Consider the following 26,237-nt stretch of genomic DNA (forward strand, 5'->3'; position numbering starts at 1 on the left):
CGGGTTAGGTAGCATCCTGCTGATTTATAATGAAGTGCCTTAATTCCAAAGTAAACACCATCAGCCAGCATTATATAGCTATAAACTCAGTACTTTCATTGAAGTAAAAACCTAAAATCTCCAAAACGGCACAGTGTTTGCTTCATCATATACATCTCTTACTCGGGTTCGCAGATTGGCCGATTTAATTTTGTCGGGGTATGAGCTGATGTCAGGCCGTTTCAGACTACTATCTCGAGGTTACCCAAGAGGTAGGCTGAATACTTTGGGACTGGCCTCGCAAGGCTAGGGAAGAACTGCGTGCCTCATGACATCAATATTCGTTTGCATGAGTGCCAGGGTTCTAGCCCCCTCAGAATACCCACAGTAAGCACGGGTAACTCTCATGAGGATGTGCTGTCAACCCTTCTGTCGACAACTTCATAAAGTATTAAACATAGCGTTCGAGACCCGCCGAAGACCAAGGCGCTGTGTTCCTTGAAATTAAGGAATTTGTTTTTGAGAAGTAAAGCTGTTTGAGCCCTGAATGAGTCTGGCTGTCTGGGGCTGGGGGGGCTGTGCGTCACGGCCTCAAGTTTGCACTCAACTTTGTTGTGACTAACAGATAAGGATCTAATTACTGAGATGAAAAGGTTTTACTGACTAACTTATAATATCTCTCTAATATCTAATATCCTCGTAATATCCATTTCTCCTCTGACTCTGTCTTTCTCGATCTAGTATCTCTGTCGGAATCAGCTACGTCCTGGCAGGCAGTGAAGCCTATGCTGCTCTATTCAACGTCAGGTGAGTTTGGGCTAATATGCTTAATATGCTGGATGGGTGAGTTCCATCTACAGCTTAATATGAGTTATAAAGTTATTCCCTGCTATCTGTGACTTTTGTGTCACAGATGCCAATCCTTCTCTCTCCATTGTGTGCAGCCTTGTCTGCCGCAGATCACCCACAACGGTGAACATATATTAAACCTTTATCTAGCTTTTATTTAAATAATTTTCACGTCTCCCTGCCTGGGCTACAGCCTTTTGTTTTGGAGTCTGCTAAGAAATCCAGTTTGCGCTGCTTTGATTGGTGAGTCTTTAAGGGAGATTGTGGGTCCTTACGCTCACAGTATGGTTGATGCAGTTGTTCCTCATCCTCTTCTGTTCGGCGGCTTTCTGTTCCTTGTGGTCTGATAGGTCGGCTGTAAGCAGTAATAAAGTCACTCTTTTCTTCTTTTTGACATTGCTGTTAGGTTATGTCTCGTTGGTTTGAGCTGGTCCTGTAGGTGTCATAAAAATTGCCGTTCACATAAGGGTCAATAATAATGGTACTTGAGAGTGCATGTGTGCTAAACCGTAGCGTTGAGGCCGCCCTATGTCCAGCATGCACTTCACCACGCTCAGTCAGACCACCCACACACCCACGGCAAGCAAGCCATCTGCAGGGTTACAGTGGTGCTGTCACACTAAATTTGTACCGGCTGCCAAATTTGTACCGGGCGCGTCATCCATACGTAATCCATTCCAAACCTGCCTGTCAGCAGATGATCGCGTCGTCCGTTGCCGGGCAGGTTTCAAAAAACATTCGCGCTCATGTTGCCACAGACGAAATAACATAATACAGTTAACGGATCGCTAGATAACACTTGTTTTTACTTTATATTTGTATTGTATTTAATTGTTTGATCAAATTTAGCTAGTAAACTGAGTGTTTAAAGCGGGTCAAGGACGAAATAGCACAATACAGATAACGGATCGCTAGATAGAAGGTTCGCGAATGTTCGTGAACCTTTCACTCATTCGACGCGATCGTCCGTTGCCAGGCAACGGACGAAGCGATCATCTGTTGCCAGGCAGATTTGGAGTGGATTACGTATGGATGACGCGCCCGGTACAAATTTGGCAGCCGGTACAAATTTAGTGTGACAGTGCCCCTGGTCAGAATCAGAGCACACCCCTGAGTCTTCATGCAACCTTTCAGTTTAACAACGGACACGACTATGAATCAAAAGGGTGGAGCTCATTGTATAATTCAGTTCAATTGGTCGGGTGATTGGTCTGAAGGAAAACATGCATTCTTTTCGCTCTCTGGGTCACAAAATCGGCACCACCTAAACCTTTACCATCTTTAATTTTAAAATTGTTTTGTTTTTGTTTGCCAAATAGACTGATACTTCCGTGTCGCCGTTTAAAATGTATGTAACCATTGGTACTCGTTGTATATATATTGTATACTCACTGTAGGCCAACTGTGGGAAAGGGGCCCTCTGTAATTTAGTTAAATAGATTAGTGATACAGCAAGGACGACCACGGCAAAATTGAATCAATGAATTTGCATGTAGAAGAGCAAATTGTAAGCAGAAAAAAAAAAAAAAAAAGCTATTTGATTTGTCAACGTTAAAAGAGATGATCTGAACAACCATTTAGATATATTGGCCTTCACAACTATCTGATTTCATGTTTTGTGCAAGTGTTTTGGTTGCTTTTAGTTTTTGTGAGCCTGCGATATACTTTCTGATGTTGGGCCAGTTGTGTCTGATCCATTAGTAGTACCGATGTTTAAGAACAAAGTGATAAGACGCACACGCACACACACACACACACAGACACAGGCACACGCACACGCACACACAAACACACACACATACACACAGACACACACAAACACACATAAGCAAACATACACCCTGAATCTGCACCACATTCTCACATTCCAAAACTTCAGTGTCCCCCCCTGCTGTTCTAACTGCCTCATGGTTTTGTAGCCTTTTACACATGAAAGTGTATATCTGACAGATTTATTCTCCTTGTTTTGTTTGTCCCATTTTTCATCGTCTTTGCTAAGGAGCTCACTACAGGAATGCTATTTGCAGCTAAAAGTGTCTGCCTGATTATGACTACCCTCATCATCATAAACATTCAAATGTATGTTCATTTCATAATTATTTTATGCAAACAACATAATAGTTCAATGCTAAATATTGAATGATTTCCTTTTTTCAAGCATTCCACTCGGGAAGACTTTCATAAAGCCCCTGGCATCAAAGTTAGACAAACAAAGATTATTCACAAAGAAAAGGGTTTTCATCGGTATTGTCTGTACACATCCAAAGCACACACACGCGCAAAATAACTATTTTACATCAAGGGCCATTGAGTAATCAATCAAGCAGGGGAGCCATCCATCAATGTCCCGTGCCCTTGACAATATTAGTCTGAACTCATTGAGCAAGGCCCTTCAAGCTCCTTCCGCTGCTCTTACATTGCATGGCATGAGTGGAGAGTGACGGCACATAGTCAATGCACTGCCTAGTGTATATGAAAGTACTTAGTCCATGCACTGCACTGTATATATGAACGTACGTAGTCCATGCACTGCACAGTGTTTATGAACGTACGTAGTCCATGCACTGCCCGGTGTATATGAACGTACGTAGTCCATGCACTGCCCGGTGTATATGAACGTACGTAGTCCATGCACTGCCCGGTGTATATGAACGTACTGCGCTAACATTAGTGAGAAAAAAAAATACACATCAACACAGTGCTCGCACACAGCTCAACCCCACTGCTGGAGGGAATGTTAGAGGAGACGCTGTGGTTGCATGAATGGTTACTATCAGCCTGCAGGAGTCCGCAGTGCAGCACTCCTTCTGGGATTAAGAAATTACTGAGATCATCTTCTTTTGAGTACTGGCCCATACCAAGATCTGTTGTCTAACAATTCAATTCAAAACGACAAGATATAACAGGATATTCAGATGACTTCGTTTTCTGAATAAGAAACGAGACAGGTGCTCCTCATTCTCAGGTCTGGAGAGTGCCTGCACATGAATGAGCTCCTGTGAAGTGGGCACACCTGCTCCCTCTCTTGAGAGTTATGAGGAGACACTAAAAGAAAGGGAGAACGGCGCAGCCATGAGGGTGCACAGGGCGACCGACTTCAGGAAACCACTGATGTCGGATGCTTTGAGCCTTCACATTCACTGCAGAATGCTCTTCACAGAGCTCGCTTTATCTTGAAAATAATTCTTAAGAGGGCTGGCGCAGGGATGTCTCTGGTCCAAGGTTCGGTCGATATGGCATTTCTGGTTGTATTGCCAGACCCAATGGCCTTTTGTTTGGGCAGTAAAGAATGCAAGACCTGCATACTGTTGGAAGAAGCGTTCATTTCAATGAAATCACACAAACATCATGAGCTGTGCCCTCAGACAGAAAAATCAACTGTGCTGTCAAATAAAAAGGGATTCATACGTTTGGGAATTTATTGCTCAAAACTTTGAAATGAAGAATCAAAAATGGACCCAATTAAAATGAACCATTGCTTGGGGATGTAACTTCCGATAACCCCAACCAGGAAAGAGGAAATTACATTCTATACTTGACAGCTCATTTAAAGAGAAATGAAGGCGTGATTATGCCACATGTGTTTTGGTGTGCACATTCCATGCACGACTGATATATATATGTCACTGCTGGGTGGTCTATAGCCCTAAGCACTCTCGCTCACGTCGCAAATCAACTCATGACGGATCAATACACATCGCTGCCTGATCGACCCTGCGTTTAATCACGCCCTAATGTCCTGGTCTACTTGGGATTGCATTGTGTTACTGAACTAAGAATGTTACTTCACTCAGTCTTTAAGCATCATTCATATCCCAACCCCCCCACAAAAAGGCAAGTATTGTCGGATTGGTGGAGTCAAGCCGTTTAGACAGGGCTGGTATCGATGGAACCGTGACAAAACATGCGCCTCTTTAAAAAGCAATCTCTCACTTTCTTATACTCTCACACCTCCTCCTCCTCTCTGGCACCTCCTCCTCCTCCTATTTCTTCTCATCTCTCATGCCTTTCTGTAATTACCTTTTATCAGCTAACTGAGCTAATTTATTTTGTCATGCCCCAGTAAGCGCTTAACCCCACAATAATATTATTCAGATTCTCTGTGGTGGGAGTGTGTGTGTGTGTGTGTGTGTGTGTGTGTGTGTGTGTGTGTGTGTGTGTGTGTGTGTGTGTGTGTGTGTGTGTGTGTGTGTGTGTGTGTGTGTGTGTGTGTGTGTGTGTGTGTGTGTGTGTGTGTGTGTGTGTACGCCTGTGTGTGTACGCCTGTGTGTGTACGCCTGTGTGTACGCCTGTGTGTGTGTGTGTGTGCGTGCCTGTGTGTGTGCGTGCCTGTGAGTAGGAGGTAGGTCTAACTGCTCCATCGCCTGCACGCCTGGGCGATTCATTAAACTAAGGAGAGGGGATGATGGTGGAGGGAGGGCGAGAGGGAGGGAAGGAGCGAGGGAGGGAAGTGTGCTGTGGGGGGGGGCTTTCTAAAGTGAGAAACGTTGGTCAGAGCGTGGTGCGGATAAAACACCTTCTCCCCCCCACCCCCGCATCCCACAAGGCCCAGGGGGGGGGGGGGCAGACAATCAATAGGTTGATTTGCCGCAGGGTCTCTGTGCCGAAGCCGACCTCTCTAAGTCCCCGTGCCGCAGTAGACGTCTTGTCAATAGACATAAACCACACGCACGCACCCAGTCGAAACCTCTCCCTGCAATGTGCCGCTGCACTATCGGTAACGTCCTCCACCCGCACCCCCACCCCCCCCCATCCTCCCGCCACCAACTCTGCAAGGACATTTTTGTAATGTAATAATAATAATAACTCATTGCATTTATATTGCTCTTTCCAAGGCACTCAATGCGCTTTAGATAGTGAGTGTCTGTGTGTCTGTTTGTGTTTGTGCGTTAGTTTCTCTGTGTGTGTGTGTGTGTGTGTGTGTGTCTTTCTGTGTGTGTGTGTGTGTGTGTGTGTGTGTGTGTGTGTGTGTGTGTGTGTGTGTGTGTGTGTGTGTGTGTGTGTGTGTGTGTGTGTGTGTGTGTGTGTGTGTGTGTGTGTGTGTGTGTGTGTGTGTGTGTGTGGGGGCCACAGTGTAGCCCCCACCTGGGTGATGCTCACCACACACTGGCCTTCACAGTGCATTCTCGATGTTCTCATTGCACCATTTTCCCATGTCAAAGTTAAAAATAGAGACGCTCTGAGCTGCATATCATCAATGATTTACAACAGATGCAATCACACCCCGATGTGCCCCACACTTCTGGAACAATCCCTAAGCTACGTTGTCTTTATGTGCTCTGTTCTGTTGTGCGTGCGTCTTTGTGGTTGTGTAGCGCACTTACAGTATACAAAGTGTGGATGATAACTTTTCTTCAAAGTTCTTCGACAGCTGTATTATGGAGGGAGAAAGAGAAATGTAGATGGAGGGGAATAAAATAAGAAATGGGCGGACTACTAGAATATCTATGAAATGCGAATTTAGCGGTGAGGGACTGTCACTCTTTCTCTCGTTCTCCGTCCCTCTCTCTCTCCCTCGCTCTGTCTCTCTGGTCATTGAGAATGGTTGTATTATAATTGGTTGTCTCTGGCTGTCTCACTGTCGGGCTGGGATTCGCATAATACGGCTGGCTGGGTCTTATTTCCGCGCTATTTGACCACCTGCTTGTTCATTTATTTAAATGACTGATTGTCCAATTGTTCCAATCAGTGGAGCGCAGGACTGCATATGGTACACTGTGTTGGATAGGATGCAGTAACTAGGAGAAAAAGTACACTTTTGTTGGGGATGAGGCTATGAATGTATGCATTTTGCATACATTTGCATTTATTTTTTGTCTGTTATTATACTTTGACGTGTCATTGACCTTTTGATTCTATTTAATCAATATGATGACATATGATATCCATGTAAAGCATTGACAATAAATGTAGCCAACGTTTGTTATTAAACATTTGTGTGTGTGTGTGTGTGTGTGTGTGTGTGTGTGTGTGTGTGTGTGTGTGTGTGTGTGTGTGTGTGTGTGTGTGTGTGTGTGTGTGTGTGTGTGTGTGTGTGTGTGTGTGTGTGTGTGTGTGTTGGGGGGGGGGGGGTTCTGCACATTTCCCACAGCCACATCTATGTGATCCCACTCTTCACCTGGATCCTGACTCTGTCCATCCTATTGGCTCAGCTAATAATACAGCCAATCACCTCCCTGCTCACCCTGTTCAAAGGACTCCTGCTCATCGTCACGGTAACCAGAACTATGTCTCATCTTTGTTGCTTTGATGGCTTTTGGTATTCTAATCGTGACATGATACGCATATCTTGTCATGTTTGTGTCAAAATAATGGGGGTTCCATTGAACTGAAATGCAAATGATAGTCTGTACACAGAGAACCTGTGTGTGTGTGTGCATAAACGTGTGTGTGTGTGTGTGTGTGTGTGTATGTGTGTCTGAGTGTGTGTGTGCGTACACAACGTGTTTGTGTGTGTGGGTGGGTGTGTGTGTGTGTTCATGCGTAGGGGACGATGAGATAGACAAACTGCCTCCCCTAACAACAGTATTAGACCTGTGCCTGGTGATTGACGCAGCACCATAACTGTATTTGAATGCAAATAACACTGAACACCTTTGGAAACGCAATATAAAAATACTTATTAAAATGGCACTGGGGTGAGGCCAGGGGAATACGATGGGTGGCGGGGAGATGAGGAAGGAGGGAGTTTGTTCATATTGAAAATGGGCAGGGAAATTGATAAATTGGGAAAGGGGTGGGTGTGGGGGGTGGGGGGTGGGGCAGGGGAAGCGGGGAAATAAAGAGAGAGATAGAGGTGGGGTGAACAACATCCACTATTTTATTGCCTTTTCTAGACCTCTGAGAACAAATGGAGAACCCGCCATATCAAAACTCCCCCCACGCTCGCCATCTCTCTCTATCTGATTGTTAGTCTGTCTCTCTGTCTCTCTCGCATAGAAAGACACTATCTGTCCCTTGTGGGCAGAAACATGGCAGACCAACATGTTCCATCATAAAAAAGCCTCATAGTATTCCAATGATCGTGTCCTGCATGCTGGCCTTGAGGGGGCGCAGACCCCACCCCAAACTACCCCTCCTCCATAACCCACACAAACACATCCCCCCCCCCCCCCTCTCTCTCTCTCTCTCTCGCTCTCTCTCTCTCTCTCTCTCTCTCTCATTCACTCTGTTATTTAACCCTATGTCTCATGCTTCTGTATCTAGCCAGTTGACCGGGCCATGCAATGGAATGCGTTTTTCGTCTCCTTTGAACTGAACAGCTCATGGTATACCTGTTTCTGGGTGCAGTGACCATCACATTCACTTTAAGGACTAGTGGTCAATCGCGCCTACCCTCAGAATGATCCGTTACGTTAATACTTGGTTCTTATTTTCCAATAAGAATTGACCAGGTGAAAAGGACAGATGGATTGACCCCTCAACTTCATACAGCCTGAGGAAGACAAGCTTATGGGCTGTCCTTTCACTGAACTATCCTATGTATTTAGAGGATCCAATTAAAATGGAGTTTCACTTTTTAATCCAAGTGCATATAGTGTAGCGAATGGCAGGGGGGGATTATGATAAGTGGGTGTGCACCCTTTGATTCATCCATGTTTGGGAGACGTTATTTTTAGTGGTTGTTTTCTTGTTTGATATCTAAAAGTAGGCTAACATTCTTTTGGAGAAAGATGGCATTGAAAATTAAACTCTTGCGATACAACTGCACATTGTTATTTTATCAAAAGCATCTTATACAAGTGTCATATTGTCTTACAGTTTATTTGACAAATGTACACTACAACACAGGGGCGTCCTTGGCAAGGAAATTCTTAAGACAAGGCAAGCGACAATAATGTAGTCAATTAAGTTAATCAAAGCGTCACAAATTGGGCATAGCAAAAGTATCAAAGTATACATAATATAAAAAGAGGCATTGTATACATGATATACACAATAATAACAAAAAAGCACCAGCATTTATTATGAATATAAAGTGTAGGGGTGCCGAAAGTGAAACGGGCATACTGAAATATTCAAGTATACACATGTACCGCAGTGCAAGTTAACATTGGCTTGTAGGGACGACTGCTGCCGGGAGGAATAAGCAATACCTAAAAGATAGCGGTAATTTAAAGTGGTGTTGAGTGTTTTCAGCTATTACCTTGCCATTTCTTTCAATATGCACAGTGACCATGGTGACTATCACATAGATACTTGACCGTGATTCGTTAAACGGATTAATCACAGGCTAGAGTGCTCAAAAATCCACAAAGCTGAAATGGTGTCTTATTCAGCTCTATGATTTCTTTTTATCAAATAACCTGAGGAAAAATCTTGACGAACCATCGCGCTCATTTTAAAGTGACCTCTACTCCGCTCTGTAAATATTTTATTTACTTTTTTTCTCATTGCAAGCAGACATATACGTATACACCGAGTACAAGCAAGTGGCCTGCATCATCACAACCTCTCTCTCTCTCTCTCTCTCTCTCTCTCTCGCTCTCGCTCTCGCTCCCGCTCTCTCTCTCCACATGCACAATGACCCCCCCACCAGGCTCCGGCGTGAGTCAGCAGTAATCTCTCGGCTCAGTCCCCGCCCCCTCTCCACTTCTCCAGCTGAATATGCTGATGAGCCTCTCCCTTTATTTCCCTTCCCGTCAGCCTCCTGCTGTTTATGGGGAGCCAGCCCCAACAGGAAGCAGAGAGCAGTGGGGGCGGGGGGGCATGCGGAGGCTGCATCGTGCCCCAGGTCTCAGTCTGGAGTGGTCTGAAGTGAGTTCCTGAAAGGGGGTAAAAGGATCCGGATGAAATATTGATGTGTTAAAAATGGATGTGGCTTGCGGCGGCTTGCTTTGGGCACTAATGTTTTAATCCCCCAATAGTTTAAGGCGGGGAAACAAAACCAAAGGGTTAACACTAAAGCTGCTCTGAAGAGAGGGGCACTGCGTGCAGGAGGTCCATCTTCTGCTGCACAACCATGGCTTTTGTTCTGCCACAGTTTCTACCCTACTGTGTTCCGTACAGATAGCTGATAACAATCGTTATCTAGCACTGATACCCGGGATGGTGCCTGATACTGGGTAAGGGCCATATCAAGATGTCTAACCTCCCCCGAGAAGAGAGGCTACCACTGCACCACCATTATATACACAGGCAACACATCGCAACGAAGGAGCTGTGTTATTTATCTGTTTCTGTCAGCCGCACTACTTTTCCCTAATTCAATACTTTTTCAATGTTATTTTTGTGTCCGCTGGCTGTTTTTCACCCTCATTTCATATAGTGCCTCAAGGGTAATATGTAGTTAGTCTTAAACATCATATTCATTTAGTGGCAGGGTTTCTGTTTACCTTTTATGCGTTCACCTCAATGAAGTGGCAAATCAAACATTTACCTTGCAGGATTGGGTCTCTTATTTCCCCCAAAGTTGATGCTGGGATTACAAATGTATTTATTAGTTTCCTGGTTTATTGCTGTGTTAGAAATCTTTGGGAGGAGTGTGTGTGTGTGTTTGTGTGTGTGTGTGTGTGTAACTGTAGCTATATAAATCAGACTGCCTGTGTGTGTGTGTGTGTGTGTGTGTGTGTGTGTGTGTGTGTGTGTGTGTGTGTGTGTGTGTGTGTGTGTGTGTGTGTGTGTGTGTGTGTGTGTGTGTGTGTGTGTGTGTGTGTGTGTGGATATGTGCATACTTACCCTTGAACACACATGCATTTCTGCGTGTACAGTATACACGTGTGTTGATGTGTGTTCACCAAAAGGTGGCCTATCTTTCAAGGTCAGGTGTTTGTTTTTAACATGGCAGGGGGCGCTCCCATTCAACAGCGCATCCCTGCAAGCAAGGTTAGCCCCTCGCTATAACCCCCTAGGAGACAGCTGCCTGCATGTTGGAAAAGATTGGACTCCCACTGTGTTGATCCTCCACCACTACCAACTACCAGGGCAATGCTGCTGCTACCATATGATGCTGCACAGACCAGACAGTCAGGGCAGATGGATGAGCGAGGTTGCTGTCGAACGTCTGAGTCAAGGCTGAAATGATCCAGACGCAAAATGTGGACAAAAGGAAACGGGGAGGAATTCGTAGTGGTGGTGAACAGCGCTTGGAGCCGCTGAGCTGATTAGGAGACAAAATCAGCACAATGTCATTGTTATTGTGGGTTTTCAACATCTGGTCGATGAGGATCAGATAACATCTATCCCAGGGTTTCCCCCCAGCTGTCTATATGCGAGGCGCAGCAGCTCCTACTAATGTTTGACCACTACAAACAGATTTACTTTTCACAGTATGACGACAATGTGCACGTCTATTCATGCGTCTATGCGTCAAGCATCTGCCTTCAGTTAGACAGTAAATATAGGCTGCTACTAGCCATTTTGAACTCTAATTTAGACTAATATCACATACGTTAATTAATATAATACGTCTATGAAATCAGAGAGTGGCCGGTCTCTGGAGACAGAGAGCTCCGTTCTCTCTGCTCACGCACAGTGTTCACATCCGATCAAGAAAAAAACCCATTGAGAAGAGTAGGTAGAAACGTTGGACTGATACAAATCGTAATTACCTGTGAATGATGTGTTTCAGCGTATAGAAATAATGCTGTACCATTCAATTTAGCTGAACAGCTAAATATGCACGACGTGTCCTAGCAGAGAGAATCATTTTCAGCACTGCTGATGGATCTGTGACATCCCTTCCTGTTGTCATTTTCCTTATGACTCACATAATATTCGTTGTGATGCACATGATTTTCATTATGATGCACATGATTTTCATTATGATGCACATGATTTTCGTTATGATGCACATGATTTTCGTTAGGACGAACAGGATTTTCATTATCATGCACATAATCTTTTTCATTTCAATCCACAAGAGATTTTGATTCCATTCAGAACATTTAAAATATTCTAATTTTAGGGTACAGCACTGCACTAGATGCTTGCCTCTTTCTCTCTTTCTTTTAAACATTTCACACTGAATAACATATAATACAGAACATGAATGAAAGTCAACCTTATGCAATATTTGTCAAGATACAGAGAATGGATGGATTTTTATAATGACTTATTCTCATTTTACTTACTCTTGAGTCATGTTCGATACTTTACTCAAGAATTATTATTGGTTGACTGAGTAGCAAAACTGCATTATTTCATGCTTAAATCATAGTGAAGTTCCAATCATCACGTCATTGGCAGCACAGAAAAAGGTTAAAAAAGATTGAAGAAGAGGGTGACAGGATATAGTTAGGATATATTTAACTCCCGGTGATACCTACTACAATCATAGGGTCCGAGAGGTGTGCCTTGTGTGATGTGAAGGGATAAGACATGTAAAGTTGAGCACCCGTCCCCCATACAAAACCATTCAATATGTCGGCTTTTGTGTCCTGAGGAGAAACAAGCTATTTCTGTTGGAAATGACTTTCCTCCACCCCAGAGGCTTCGGTCGCGGGGATGTCGGTGACAACCATTTCAGTATTGCGCCTTTGTTACCTCGTGGCCCTACCTTTCCTAATGGTTCAGCATGTCCACTCTCTCACTGGAGAGCCTTTTGTCTGCTGTATTGTGGCACCCACAAGTGCACCGGAAAGACGAAAAAAAAAAAGGAAAACCTCAGAGTAGAGGAAGATCCATATCTTCTCTCTGATGTTTTATTAACTCCGTCTGTTGACTCTCCTCTTATTCCACCTCCTACGCTCCCGGTGTTTCCCCTCTCCCTCTCCTCCTCTCCTCCTAAAAGCCTGCCTAGCCCCTGTTGCGTACTTTCTCCTCCCCACCGCTGCCTTTCAGAGGCGCCTTTTCAGCTGCCTCATAATAACTCTGGATTACCCCACACTCTCTCTCTTGCTCTTTGTGCCTCCCCGTCCATTTCCGCTGTCTCCTCTCCTAGCATCACGCGTCCACCCTCACCTCCCAACACACCTCTATTAATCATTGAGCCCTCTCTCCTTGCTCTTCCTGTACTCCTCCTACCCAGGGTGTTCTCCACACAGCGGGTGTCGCCCAGTCTGACAATGCTTTTATCGTCAGTGTCTTTGGTGCCACAGTTATGCTTCTTCACGGCGCCGTATTCCTCCTGTCTACTGCAGCATAGCGTGTCAAAACGAAGGACCGAACGACCAAAAATAAATCTCCACAGGTTCCTAGTGGGGAATTCTTCCTCTTTTGCGTTCTACAAAAGGCACCTGTTTCTGGGTATATCAGAGGCTGGCTGGGACTAGAGTAATCAAACTAAGGAAATTAGTTTGGAGATCAAAAGGTAGCTTTAGTGGAAGGTAAGTTGTCATATTCAGGCAATGTAGATGCTTAACTCACCCATACGGTTTGGAATAGGCACACTTTGAAGAAGCTCAGAGGCTCTTTTTAAAGCTATTAGTGGATAGACCGTCGATGGATGGACTGGACCAGAATAGACGTCAAGTATCCCACATGAGTTTGAACGCAGGAAAGGCGGTTCTTTGTTATTCTTTCAAAACTTCTGTTCTCCTTTCGCTTGAATGGCTTCTGGTCAGCACATCTCAATAATCGCTTCCTAGTGAAGTTTATTCAAAATAAAATGGGCTTGTGGACAACATGCTGTAGTTCCCAGTCCTAGTCTCTGAACATCAGCATGGCACATCTGTCACTTTACTGCTGCTCTGCATCCTATCTGGGAACATAGCGGCCATGAAGGGAAATGATGCAAACAAGTGTGTACATGACACCTGTTGAAATAGTCAACTTTTCCAATTGCCACGACTTAATTTGATATGAACTAAGTCTGTGCAGGCAGGTATGACCAAATATGACTCTGGTGTCAATACGCTGCGATGGGGGGGAACGCAATGATATTGAAGGACGGCCCAGCCCTAAATCGATGGCTTTATCCGTGTTCCCTGAAGGTTCGAGTCACGATAGCCACTGGAAGCATCCTCTTAAGGGCCCCTGCGCATCCTTGAGGCACAACAACAGAGAAATAGGACAGATTGATTTTAGATTGCTTTGATGGCAGGCGTCCGAGCTAAGTGAGCCCACAAGGCCAAACGAGCAAATACATGCGCGCACACACACACACACACACACACACACACACACACACACACACACACACACACACACACACACACACACACACACACACACACACACACACACACACACACACACACACACACACACACACACACAATGCAATCTTCTTGGCGGCTCAAAGATCATGGAGACGGAAGTGAACCTACAGTAGATGTCATAGATATGCACATGGAGATGAATATGCAAACACTAAGCAACAATATATATATGTGTATATTTACAAATAATATTTGTTTGTTTCCATCCATATTCATATTCATATATATACAGTATGCTTATTATTACCCGGCTCTTTTCAATGCCGTGGAACGCTCCGTTCACCTGCATGGGCCCTTCACAACTTCCGATGGGGGAATCATATTTGATAATTCAACGTTGCAAAGTATAATTGAAAGCTGTCAAGGAAAGTGGATTTTCATACCACTCCGCAAGTAGTCCGGTAACTTATCAACCCCAGTGTACTCGGTTGCTAAGCGACGTCTGCGTCTTTGGCAGACAATTTCTCTGCTGATCAACACTACGAATGCTGGTAACAAATTCATTATAAAAGACACATCGTGTGAATTAATTTTTTCATTTTGGCAAGTAGCCGTGTAATAAGTGGGATATGTATAGAACGTCTTATCGAAAATAAGCCCTTATTTTCCCGATAATGACCGGCGTTCTATACATTATCCCTCACATATATATACATTATGTATATGTATATATAATTATGTATTATATGTGTTGCTTAGTGTTTGCTTATTGCTTATAGAGTCACATAAATGAACAGCAGATTTAGTTGGGGCATCGGAAGCAGGACTTTGAGGGCCGCTGGCCCTGCTCTACATCAACATGAGGGATAGTTTGATGGGGGTGCGAGCAAGGTCGTCGCTGCCAGGGGGAAATAACACTAGACACAAACATACATACACACACACTATCAAGCACCATCCATTTACGGCCCCGGCAAAAGTGATTTTTATTTTATATGGCTGAAATATTAATGTCTCCATCTTGGGTGTACTTAGGCGGGGAACACATTTTTTTAAGCGAAAGAGTCAGAGAGAGAGAGAGAGAGAGAGAGAGAGAGAGAGAGAGAGAGAGAGAGAGAGAGAGAGAGAGAGAGAGAGAGAGAGAGAGAGAGAGAGAGAGAGAGAGAGAGAGAGAGAGAGAGAGAGAGAGAGAGAGAGAGAGAGAGAGAGAGAGAGAGAGAGAGAGAGAGAGAATAGGGTATGAATATAGATGAATATATAATAAAAAGCGATAGAGGATATAAGATGATAAAGATTGATGAACATAGAGGAGTAAGGACAGAAGTACTTTATACTTAGTGTTTTCTCCGTACATTCCCATTGTATTGAATGGGGGACTTTCTGGTGCGGGGGCTGGCAAAGTTGGCTGCTGAAGTTCCGCTCACTATGAATATGAGGCTTGCGGGCTGGTTGCGGAGTGATGGGCCTGCTTTGTTCTCACAATTGTTTTGTTTAAGTGCTGCAGTCTAACATATAAGCAGCCAATCGTCATTTTTCAAGCGAACAGCAGTACATGTTGTTCCTCTCTGAGGTTGTAAGGGGAGCCCCAGATATTACTCCTGCTAGTAGTTCTATGCAACAATATTATTTAGCAGTGGTAAATCAGTTCAGGGTGGACACTACTCAAATATACAGCCTTATTTAGCAAGAAAAGTTCTGAAATCCAAGTTCTCTCCTTTCTCTCCTTTTCGATTGCATTAGTGTAATTGTATTTAATTAATATTCATTGTATCCCAATAATTTTTTTTACAAATGCTGAATCATGAAACATTCCCATTACCTATCAATCGCTATTTAGTATAAAGGATTTTTCCTTGTCAAACAGTATGGCAACAGCATTAGGTGTCCACATGACCAAGTGTCGTAACATTGGCTTCACGTTGTCTTGTGGAGGGACACAACAATGGTTGTTGAGCCCAAGCTGCAAACAGTGCCAGTGTGTTTTTTGGTTTTGCAGTGGCAGGAGTTAGTAGAGGTCAGCCGGATTGCTGCAGGGAACATGTTGTTAAATGTATTCTGGGGCTAAGCTTAAAGGACTTCCTTGGAGAGCTCTGGCGAGTTTACACACATACACGCACCCCTGGCCTGGAGGAGACCAAAACAGCACAGCGCTCGTCAGGTGACGGCAAGTCAGTTGGGCTTCGGGCCAATTGTTGTGAAGCCTTAAGGTGTCGGCCTGAACATAAACTGAGGCAAAAGTCCATTTTGATTCACATTCTCTTAGCATTTAACCTATTCGTACAGTCAAGCCAAAATACAAAAGTCTTATTTGAAGCAAGTACAAAAAAATACAGTCATAATTTATGCTCTGTTTGCTTTGCGTCATTACAACGATATGATTCTACAAATATGAGGCGAACTCCACGCCCCTGCATGGGAACAGCTGTGTTCATTCTCAATAGAACAAGTCCAATTATTAAACAGATGAGTTAAAACTGCTCCAAATAGCCTACCACTCATCATTACAATTCCACCTTAGTCGCCTGTCGCCCTACCTCAATTTCGCCGTTTTGAATCTCATTCATCTGTAGTTATACTCTTGAACACACTCTTGAACGACACCCTGGTCGTCAGGTTTATAGCCATGCATGCGTCATACATGGCCTTGCCTGTGATGCTTTTTTAAATGTTGGTTTGTTCAGCCCTCTACATGAACAGTATCTACTGTGAGGTTTTGGTTCTCTAACTACATGAGCAGTGTCTACTGTTGAGGTTTTGGTTCTCTTACTACATGAGCAGTGTCTACTGTTGATTTGGTTCTCTAACTACATGAGCAGTGTCTACTGTTGAGGTTTTGGTTCTCTTACTACATGAGCAGTGTCTACTGTTGATTTGGTTCTCTAACTACATGAGCAGTGTCTACTGTTGAGGTTTTGGTTCTCTTACTACATGAGCAGTGTCTACTGTTGAGGTTTTGGTTCTCTTAACTACATAAGCAGTGTCTACTGTTGAGGATGTGGTTCTCTAACTACATGAGCAGTGTCTACTGTTGAGGTTTTGGTTGTCTTGCACATGAGCAGTGTCTGCTGTTGAGGTTTTGGTTCTCTTACTACATGAGCAGTGTCTACTGTTGAGGATGTGGTTCTCTAACTACATGAGCAGTGTCTGCTGTTGAGGTTTTGGTTCTCTTGCACATGAGCAGTGTCTGATGTTGAGGATGTGGTTCTCTTAACTACATGAGCAGTGTCTACTGTTGAGGTTTTGGTTCTTTTAACTACATGAGCAGTGTCTGCTGTTGAGGTTTTGGTTCTTTTAACTACATGAGCAGTGTCTACTGTTGAGGTTTTGGTTCTCTTACTACATGAGCAGTGTCTACTGTTGAGGTTTTGGTTCTCTAACTACATGAGCAGTGTCTGCTGTTGAGGTTTTGGTTCTCTTACTACATGAGCAGTGTCTGCTGTTGAGGTTTTGGTTCTCTTACTACATGAGCAGTGTCTACTGTTGATTTGGTTCTCTTACTACATGAGCAGTGTCTAATGTTGATGATGTGGTTCTCTAACTACATGAGCAGTGTCTGCTGTTGAGGTTTTGGTTCTTTTAACTACATGAGCAGTGTCTACTGTTGAGGTTTTAGTTCTCTGGGTGGATTTGTTGGATTAAGTACTGCAGAAAAATAACTCATGATCTTGGTTAGAAGAAGTTGATCATCAATAAGTCATTGAATTATTAATTATTACACGTTCACAATGATAAGGCCTAAGAATTACAACATTTTTTTTTAGTTTTGATTATTAATATTCATTTTAATGATTTATTTTTAATGAATCATTCTACCAAATGAATTTAGTTTATTTTAGAGTAGAGCAGCAGCGACCTTTTTGTCTAAGATATAAAGCTTTAAACGTAATCCTATTTAATGTATTATTTCACAGAGGAAGAAGCTTCTTCTATATCTTTTGAATTGAATGTACAGTTTAGGCCCAGTAAGCATAAGGGACATTCTGTAAGCCAAGTTGTTCTGTAAGCCAAAACAAATATTGTGCTGTGCTCATTGCTTTCACATTATGGTTTAATAAAATGACATTTACAATTTTGGTCCAATTTACCAAGCCCCCAATAAGGGTCATATTATTTTTGTGTAACATCGGAACAAAATGTAATTTACTTAATAACAGTGCAATTTCCTTTAGAATTATTGGAGTCCCCTGAATCAGAATCGGAACTTTTGTTAACTCCATTCATTGCTATTGAGAATAACTGATCAAATATTTTTCTCCATGGATAGGATGGAGAAAGGGTACAACATTATTGTAAGGCAGAAGAAAATCTTCATCATTCATCACCATTTATCCCAAATGGTGCTCTAGAGAAACGGTTATAGTTTATATTCCTTGCATATGCAAGAACATAACGGCAAATATGTTGCGGTATTCTGTATCTTGTGTTGTTTGATGATACCAAAAGACAATATGCTCTCTACAGTAGATACTCAAAGACGTCAGTGTGGAAAAGTGAAAATGGTTCCCTCGCTTTTCCCTGTTCATTTGAAACGATGAATGAAGGTAGGATCACCGAGGCCAGAGCCGTAATGGTTGTCTTGACCCATTAGTCGTGGGGCTCTTGGTCGACTAAGGTTTGTGGTAGTTGAGTAGTCAACGTTTTCATTTGATGAGCACATGCTTACATTGTTAGAACAGTCGCCCAAGGTCTCGTCTTTGTATAAATGGAAGTAGGCTAGTTCGCTAAGGTTGACGGGCTGGACAATATTGACAATAATCTTCGACAAATTTGACAATAATGACAGCTCGCCAGAAACACTCCAACATCAAGACTGAAAGTCAGATGCATAGCAGCGTAGTGCTATGGGGGCGGTGTGTTAACGACTATCTGGCAGAAGCACTCCTCGCCATAGCGCCATCCTTTGGTCAATATTTCTACCCAATAGGCTAATTACAAAGTACCCGGCCCCAGAGAATCACATCCCCAATGGAATGTTCGCAATGGATATAACACTAAAATCTCAGTTAAGAAGTGTATCCGGCCAGCTCTAAAACACTAGAAAGCAGGTACAGACAAAACTCTGGTGTGGTTATAATGCACATTGACTGTTTAAAAACACATTAAAACAAATATTACATATGTGTAAATTGATCCAAACTTTTTTAGTATTTCTTGCATCCCTTATAATAATTATAATTCAATGTTAATAAATAAACTCAAATAATAATAATGGTTAGTTTCCCACCACACTTGTGACTTATGACATTTCTTAAATTAAAAAAGAAAGATCTATGACTATAGTCAACGACTTGTTGATGGATTAGTCAACTAACAAATTCTTAGTCGAAGACAGCCCTGCTTTCGTCTGAGCGTGATGCAAGGCTCTGCTGAATTCTACCTGTCAGAAGTCAGTTAAAGTAGCCATGATGAAGGTGGAATTTACGTTGATAGTGCATTTCCAGTGTCTTTTTAGCTGTTCAACTTTATGCCAGGTTTATTCAATATTTTATTGTGTAATCTATTTAGTAAATGTTGTCACAATCAAATCCAATCAGACTTTGTTTTGTGCTAATTACGTTTTTTAAATGTAAATTAGCCTTGGTACTCATGTAATATATATTATATCTTCCTCTGTCCTGTCATTTTCATCTAAATGTATGGATGAAAAGGTGTTTAGCTAATTTCCTTGACCGATATTCACAACCACATGTTATACAGTTTAGTTTAGTTCATTTTCTGTTATTTCTGTACCTGGTGAGCGCATTGCATTCTCTTGGCAGATGTTTAATGTATAATGATACCTGGGACACCACTAGTGGCATTAATAAATGCCTTCAATGCCTATTTCTTCTTTATTTGGAACAGAAACAAAAACAAATACAGTTTTTTTCGGCTTGCCTCTTCATCCCTGCCTGTTAGTTTCTGCTCATATCTGTGGATCTGTCCATCTGAATTGGTTGTTTCCTTGGAATCCTATTCCTGACAGTGCCATGAGTAGCCAAGCCCAAACAGATCAATGATTGGCCTCTCATTCCAGACACACGCATTCATATACACACACACTCCATGCTTCACCCCTCATTATCTATTGATCACTGGCTGGCGGTCCGGCTTGCCTCATAAATGAGTCAGAAGATGTTCAGTTGGATCACCGCTATCGATCCTGCCTCTTGTTTAATACTGCTTTACCGCGCATTTTGCTTTCCGTCGCTGTCTGTCGGACTGATTGACGGATTTACTGACCGGCTGCTACGCAGTTATTTTACTGCGAAGCAGTAGAAGACTTACAATAAAGGGTTATTCCTCAAGAATGACAATAAAAAAAAAAAAAAACGGTAGCTACCGGGTCCGGTATTTTTAGCTCCGGCCCCTTTCATATTTCCTTTGTGTGCAGTGCACCTCGTCTGATTGCTTCTCACCGTTCATTGTTGTGAGATTCTTGATTCCCTTCTTCAAGCAAGCGATAGCTATAGCCAAATAGAATTAGCTCAGAACGGAGTGGAGGGGAAGGATTAGCATAGAGGTGGGGTTGAGGTTAGAGGAGGCAGGGAAGAGCCTCCCCCCATTCTTATCGAAGACTTGGCCTTTGGTCGACAGCTTAACCACCGAGAGCGATGTGTTGCCTCCTTCGTCGGGCAGAAGGCAGCGTTGCGCTGATTAAATGAAGCCACGGTGGTGAGAGCTTAAATGAAATTGTAACACTTTGATAAAAACTCTATTAAGCCATTTTGAAATGGGGCCCGAATTGACTTGGATCATTGTATCGCCCTCACACATAGATGCAGATGAACACGATTACACGCACATGCACCCCTCTCCCTCTCTCTCTCTCTCACATCCACACACACACACACACATACACACACACACACATACACACGGACACACAACACATAATTCCAAATGAATCTCACACGCTGAGCTCACAGCTGTGTTATAAGGTAGATTATTCACGCGGAATCGACTACAATTTCACGGCTTTCTGGAAATAATTAGCGTGACATTTATTCAAGCTTATAATTGGTTAAGACTCCAGACCCTCACCTTTAATAAAGCCGTCATTGAACCTTTAATGCAGCTGGCTCCCATGACAGCTGGGGAATATTGTAGCCATCCGGGGGGGAAGGGTGCGTGTGTGTCTCTGTGCTTAGTTCTTTACAATAGGGCCATGCTTATATGTAAGTGCTGTGTGAGTTGATTGTTGTCTAGTCTATGTTGTCTGTTTTTTTATTTTTTATTATTTAAATTATTATTGAAAAGGTATCACTCCATGCTCATAAAACACACACACACACACACACACACACACCCACCCAATGAACATACAGATTTAAATTTGATTTGAGAAAGGTAGAAGTGGAAGCTGAGGGTTGAAACTGAAAGGCCCTATTTATAATATTTATAGCACTGTCGGGGCGTCCTCCAATTACTCCTCCGATTGCAAATCAAATCGTGAGGAATCAATACACACAAGCATCCCTGATCCCGGCTCCACTTAATCAAGCCCTTTTATCGTGTTTCACTTGGAAACGTGGCATATTGCATTAATAATAAGGTTGTTTGAGTCCGTCGAGGTAGGTATAAAACACCCTTCACAGGGACTGACAGATCATTGTCTTTCTTCGAGCTCTTCCGTGAAGCCCCAATCGGTCTGACACCCTAAACCATCTCTGAGAGTACTCACAGGAGTAAACAACCATAGTTATAAGAAGTTTCACATCTGAGGTTTCAGTAGAGTCACACTGGAATCGTCGAAGGTCCAGTCTCGGGTTTGCCTCATGAACTCACTGCATTGGCGCAAATCCACAATACGGGATCCACTCAACTGCCACCAATTTACAGCCAAATCTCATAAGCTTCCCTAACTCCTAAAGCTCGCCCTTTAAGAGGAAGGTCGTCTCGGTGACAGGGAGGAGGGAGCGAGGCTGTGCTCCAGTTCAGAGAACTATATTGAGCCCCGGCTAACTATTTTCCCACCCCCACTCATACATGGGGCGATACGATGAGAACGCTCTTCTCAGTGTTAACATGTGTCCACCATGTTCATGTGCTTGCTCCGTTTCTACTTTAGAAGCCGCTGAGGTCACTTTGCTTTAAAGAATATCTCACGGATAACAGAAATGCATCAGTTGCAGTTCACAGGAAAATGGTACACGGGACAGACTAAACAAAAGCAAACATTGAGCCGAAAGAATCCATTTGAGTGTTTGATGCAGTCTCTCACTCAAGTCCCTCTAGGTATCTCCAGTACATTCCGTATGCGAACATAGCGACTGCTATATGCATTTGAGTGGCATTTAAGGGATGCCCCCCTGTGGATTGTGTGAATTCAATTGTCGTCGGCACAACGAGGAAAAACCCAAATCGGTGGCCCCCATTATACGCTGCATATTGTTTGGTTCTTGGTCTGCTGCTTTGCTTGTTTAGTTAATTAGCTTGTCGGAAAATTAGAAAAAAATGCACACTGTGTGGTTTAACACTGCTTGCGTCGCAGCTCCATTGTAATTGTTCTTCCGTGTACATTTTGCTGGGATTACTTGACGAGAAATAGGACCTCATATTTGTGTCAGGCTATATTTGAAAGCGGTGGCTGCCTGCCTTTCCTCACCAAATGTTTTTTGTAGCACACACTATTAGCCAGGTCATAGCATCGCTCAGTACTCTCATTACGGCTACTTCTTTCTTCCCCCCTCGTGTGTGTGTGTGTGTGTGTGTGTGTGTGTGTGTGTGTGTGTGTGTGTGTGTGTGTGTGTGTGTGTGTGTGTGTGTGTGTGTGTGTGTGTGTGTGTGTGTGTGTGTGTGTGTGTGTGTGTGTGTGTGTGAGAGAGTGTGTGTGTGTATGCGTGCATGTGTTTGTGTGTTTGTGTGTGTGTATTTTCTCCCTGCTAGGAAAGTATGCCATTTATATTTTGCCCTTGGTACATAGCCGCCACCCTGCCATTCGTTGCTGAAAACAAGGCTGACATTAAGCTCTCTAAAGAGGCATTCCTTGTCTGACGTCCAATACAACCCCTGCTTGTCCAGAAGGAGTGTGAGTCAATTATCTGCCTTAAGTCTCTCATGGAGCTGACAGTGCCCATCCCGTGTTTTGCTGTTTGTTTGTGTTTTTTTTATTTTTTTCTCTAGCTTGTTTTCTTTCACTGGGATTTTCTCTTTGTGTCTCTGTTGCTGACAGGATTGGGTCTTGTTGATATTCACCCGCTAAGGCTATGTGTGTGTGCTTGTGTGTGTATTTGTGCTTCTTGTGTGTGTATTTGTGCTTCTGTATGTGTGTGTGTGTGTTGTGGGGGGGGGGGGGGGGGGGTAGTGTGTAGTAGATAGTAAGGTGCACTGAGTTTATGAGTTTATGTTTTCATGAAGGGTGCTCTTTATGTGTGCTTGTCTTTTTGCAACAGAAAGGTTTCATACACACATGCGCCCACACACACACACACACACACACACACACACACACACACACACACACACACACACACACACACACACACACACACACACACACACACACACACACACACACACACACACACACACACGTGTTCTCCAGGCTTGCTCCCTCCTCGTTCCGTGTCTTATTAGGAGAGGTTGAGAACATCCTGTGCGACATAAATAAAATCTCTTCTCACGGCGTAGCTTGACTATGGCAAACCTATACTACATCACAATTGTGCAGCATGTTATTATTAATTTGTCGGTTCTGACATTCAACGCTGGGTCCCTTTCAAGACCTTGAGCTCCTCAGGTCTTTACTGTAATAGAGACCTGGGTATTTTTTATATAACACTTCCTGTAGTCCACACATGCACAATGACTGTACCAAGTTATCGGATCGAATCAAATGCAACACTCAAATACTGTATTTCTACGGGTTATAAAAATTAAAATAAGTAAAATAAGATTGTCTGTGGCATTGCATAGAAGAGGTGAACTTATTCTATGTGTGTTTGTGCGTGCGTGTGCGTTTGCTTGCATGCGTATGTGTGTGTACTGTGTGTCTGTGTGTGTGTGTTTGTTTCCTTGTTTCAGGTTGCCGTGACATTTGTGGTGGGGTCAGAGGTGGGCCTGCAGAGCAGCGCTGACTTCAGCCAGATGGGGAAGCCTTTCCTGATGGGCACCGTGGCTCTGGGTGAGCGGCCGTCGCCCCTCCGTGTTCCCGCTCCCCTTCCCTTTTCACCTCTCTCACCGTGCCTCTGTTTGTTCGCAGCATGCGCTATCTCTTTCCCTTCCCCTTCTTAGTCGTCTGCCGGTAATCTCAGGTGTTTTGTTTGATTCTTCAGTTCATTCGTATTGAGTAGACAAGCTGTTGTGCGTGTCCACGGGTATGAGTCGATTTTGACACTGAATGTGCTGCCGGATATGAAGATATTAAGCAAAATGGGATCCATGTTTACACAAAGGTATACGGCAGTGTTTCCCCTACCATTGTTCAGGCCTGGCGGCCCGCCAGGCCAACGAGCGCCCCCACCAGGCCAACAACCGGCCAAAAAAATGAAAAAGAGAAAAAAAAAATATATATATATATATATTTTTTTATTATTTTTTTTTTATTATTATTATTAGCCATAATATCATAACCATCCAAGCTCACCACCAGCTATCTCAATATGTATTGGTGCTTTATGCTCCTGTACATGAAATTAGTTTACATTAAATCAACTTTGTTTTTAGAAAAACACTGTTCAGTGTTTCCCACACATTGACGAGACTATGGCCATGATAAAAAAAAAAATTTATCATTGATTTTTTCCTTATCGCCCCCCCCCCCCGTCAACAATCTCTCCCCCCCCCCCCCGGTCAACAATTGCTCCACACAACCCCCCCCCCGGTCAACAATTGCTCCACACCCCCCCCCCCCCCCCCCCCCCCCCCCCCCCCCCCCCCCGGGTCAACAATCGCTCCATACCTCTCCCCCCCCCCCCCCCCCCCCCCGTCCAACAAATACCAACAAATACTCTAGCATCCCGTGAAAAATTTATAACAAATCACACTATCAGCTCTTACCACCGGGCCTAAAAACAATTCTAGGGGAAACACTGGTATACGACTTGATGATTATCAGAACCAAGGCAATGTATACAGTCCAAATGTAGATTTGAATAATTATGTGCAAATGATTGTAATGATCCCTGGATTTGTATTGTGTGAGAGGGTTTCCACACTGCAAATTATTGGGTAGGTCATGCCATTTACAACCCATGCTTTCAAATTTCCCTTTGTGCCCAGATATTTAAGTGAAGACACAGCTATAATACATTATAGTATATAGTATATATAGTAGAATATATATATATAGTAAAATCTGCTGTATTGGCTCTAGATAGTATAGTATCATATTAATTAGGCTGTAGGTCTAAAGAAGAATACATTATTATTGAAGACCCCAAATATAAAACAACGTGCTTCGATTATTTAACCGGTAAAGTGAGTTATCTTTTAAAGAATATCACCATCCGTCAACCCTTTTATTTTTTTATCAACATCTAGCCAAAGACCTGCCGAAAAAATTCTTACCCATATTGTCAAGTGTAGCCTGAAATCTAGTTTATCCAGTAAACTCTGGCCTTTTTTTAACAACCTTCCTTCCCCACACTCGTCCTCCTCCCCGGGGAAGATGAAATGGGAAGCAAGGAAATGTCACGTTGCGGCTCCAATGGACATATCAACAAATGGCCGAGACAGGAGATAAAACACATGCGGGGTGCCGCAGTCTCCTGTGCGGACCTCCACTCATTATTTTCTTTCTGTGTGTACGCGTGTGTGTGTGTGTGTGTGTGTGTGGTGTGTGTGTGTGTGTGTGTGTGTGTGTGTGTGTGTGTGTGTGTGTGTGTGTGTGTGTGTGTGTGTGTGTGTGTGTGTGTGTGTGTGTGTGTGTGTGTGTGTGTGTGTGTGTGTGCACTGATGCGTGTGTGTGTGTGCGTGCGTGCGTGCGTGCGTCCGTGCGTGCGTGCGTGCGTGCGTTTGCCAGAGCTGAGGTTTACCACCTCCACACAAGGTACTAATTGAGTCTGCTATCAAGTGTGTGTAGTTGTGTTTGTGAGAGAGACATTGGATGAAACACCTTGAGAGTTAACAATATAGCAGAGAGAAAAATACAGTGGTAGAAAACAGTGTTCACTTATTACTTCTGCTTGTCCCCTTTGCCTCCTGTCTCCTCTCTGACATGTTTTGTCTTGTGCTAGTGCTGAACACAAGCTTGGATCACAACCCACGTCTTACTATGGAGAAACACACTGCGTCTTCAATCACGACCGTCTGTGTCTTTTACTAAGAAGAGATGCGACGAAAAGTGCTTGATACTGATATATAATGCAATGTATTATATTGTTACATACTGTATAAGAATCACAGAACCAGTATATGTAACCTCTGAGTTCGGAGCTAAGGGAGTGT

General features: G+C 43.4%; 1 protein-coding gene across 1 annotated transcript in view; it reads left to right on the plus strand.

Moving 5' to 3' along the window:
• The window catches only part of si:ch211-51h4.2 (uncharacterized), a 74,924-nt gene that overhangs the window by 14,671 nt on the left and 34,016 nt on the right, over positions 1-26,237 (plus strand). The window contains exons 9-11 of the mRNA XM_056603268.1: positions 721-786; positions 6,920-7,043; positions 23,874-23,973. Coding sequence (XP_056459243.1) covers positions 721-786; positions 6,920-7,043; positions 23,874-23,973 — 290 coding nt within the window. The remainder of the gene's footprint in view (positions 1-720; positions 787-6,919; positions 7,044-23,873; positions 23,974-26,237) is intronic.

This window comes from Gadus chalcogrammus, chromosome 12 (genome assembly GCF_026213295.1).
Source record: "Gadus chalcogrammus isolate NIFS_2021 chromosome 12, NIFS_Gcha_1.0, whole genome shotgun sequence".
Lineage (NCBI taxonomy): Eukaryota > Metazoa > Chordata > Actinopteri > Gadiformes > Gadidae > Gadus > Gadus chalcogrammus.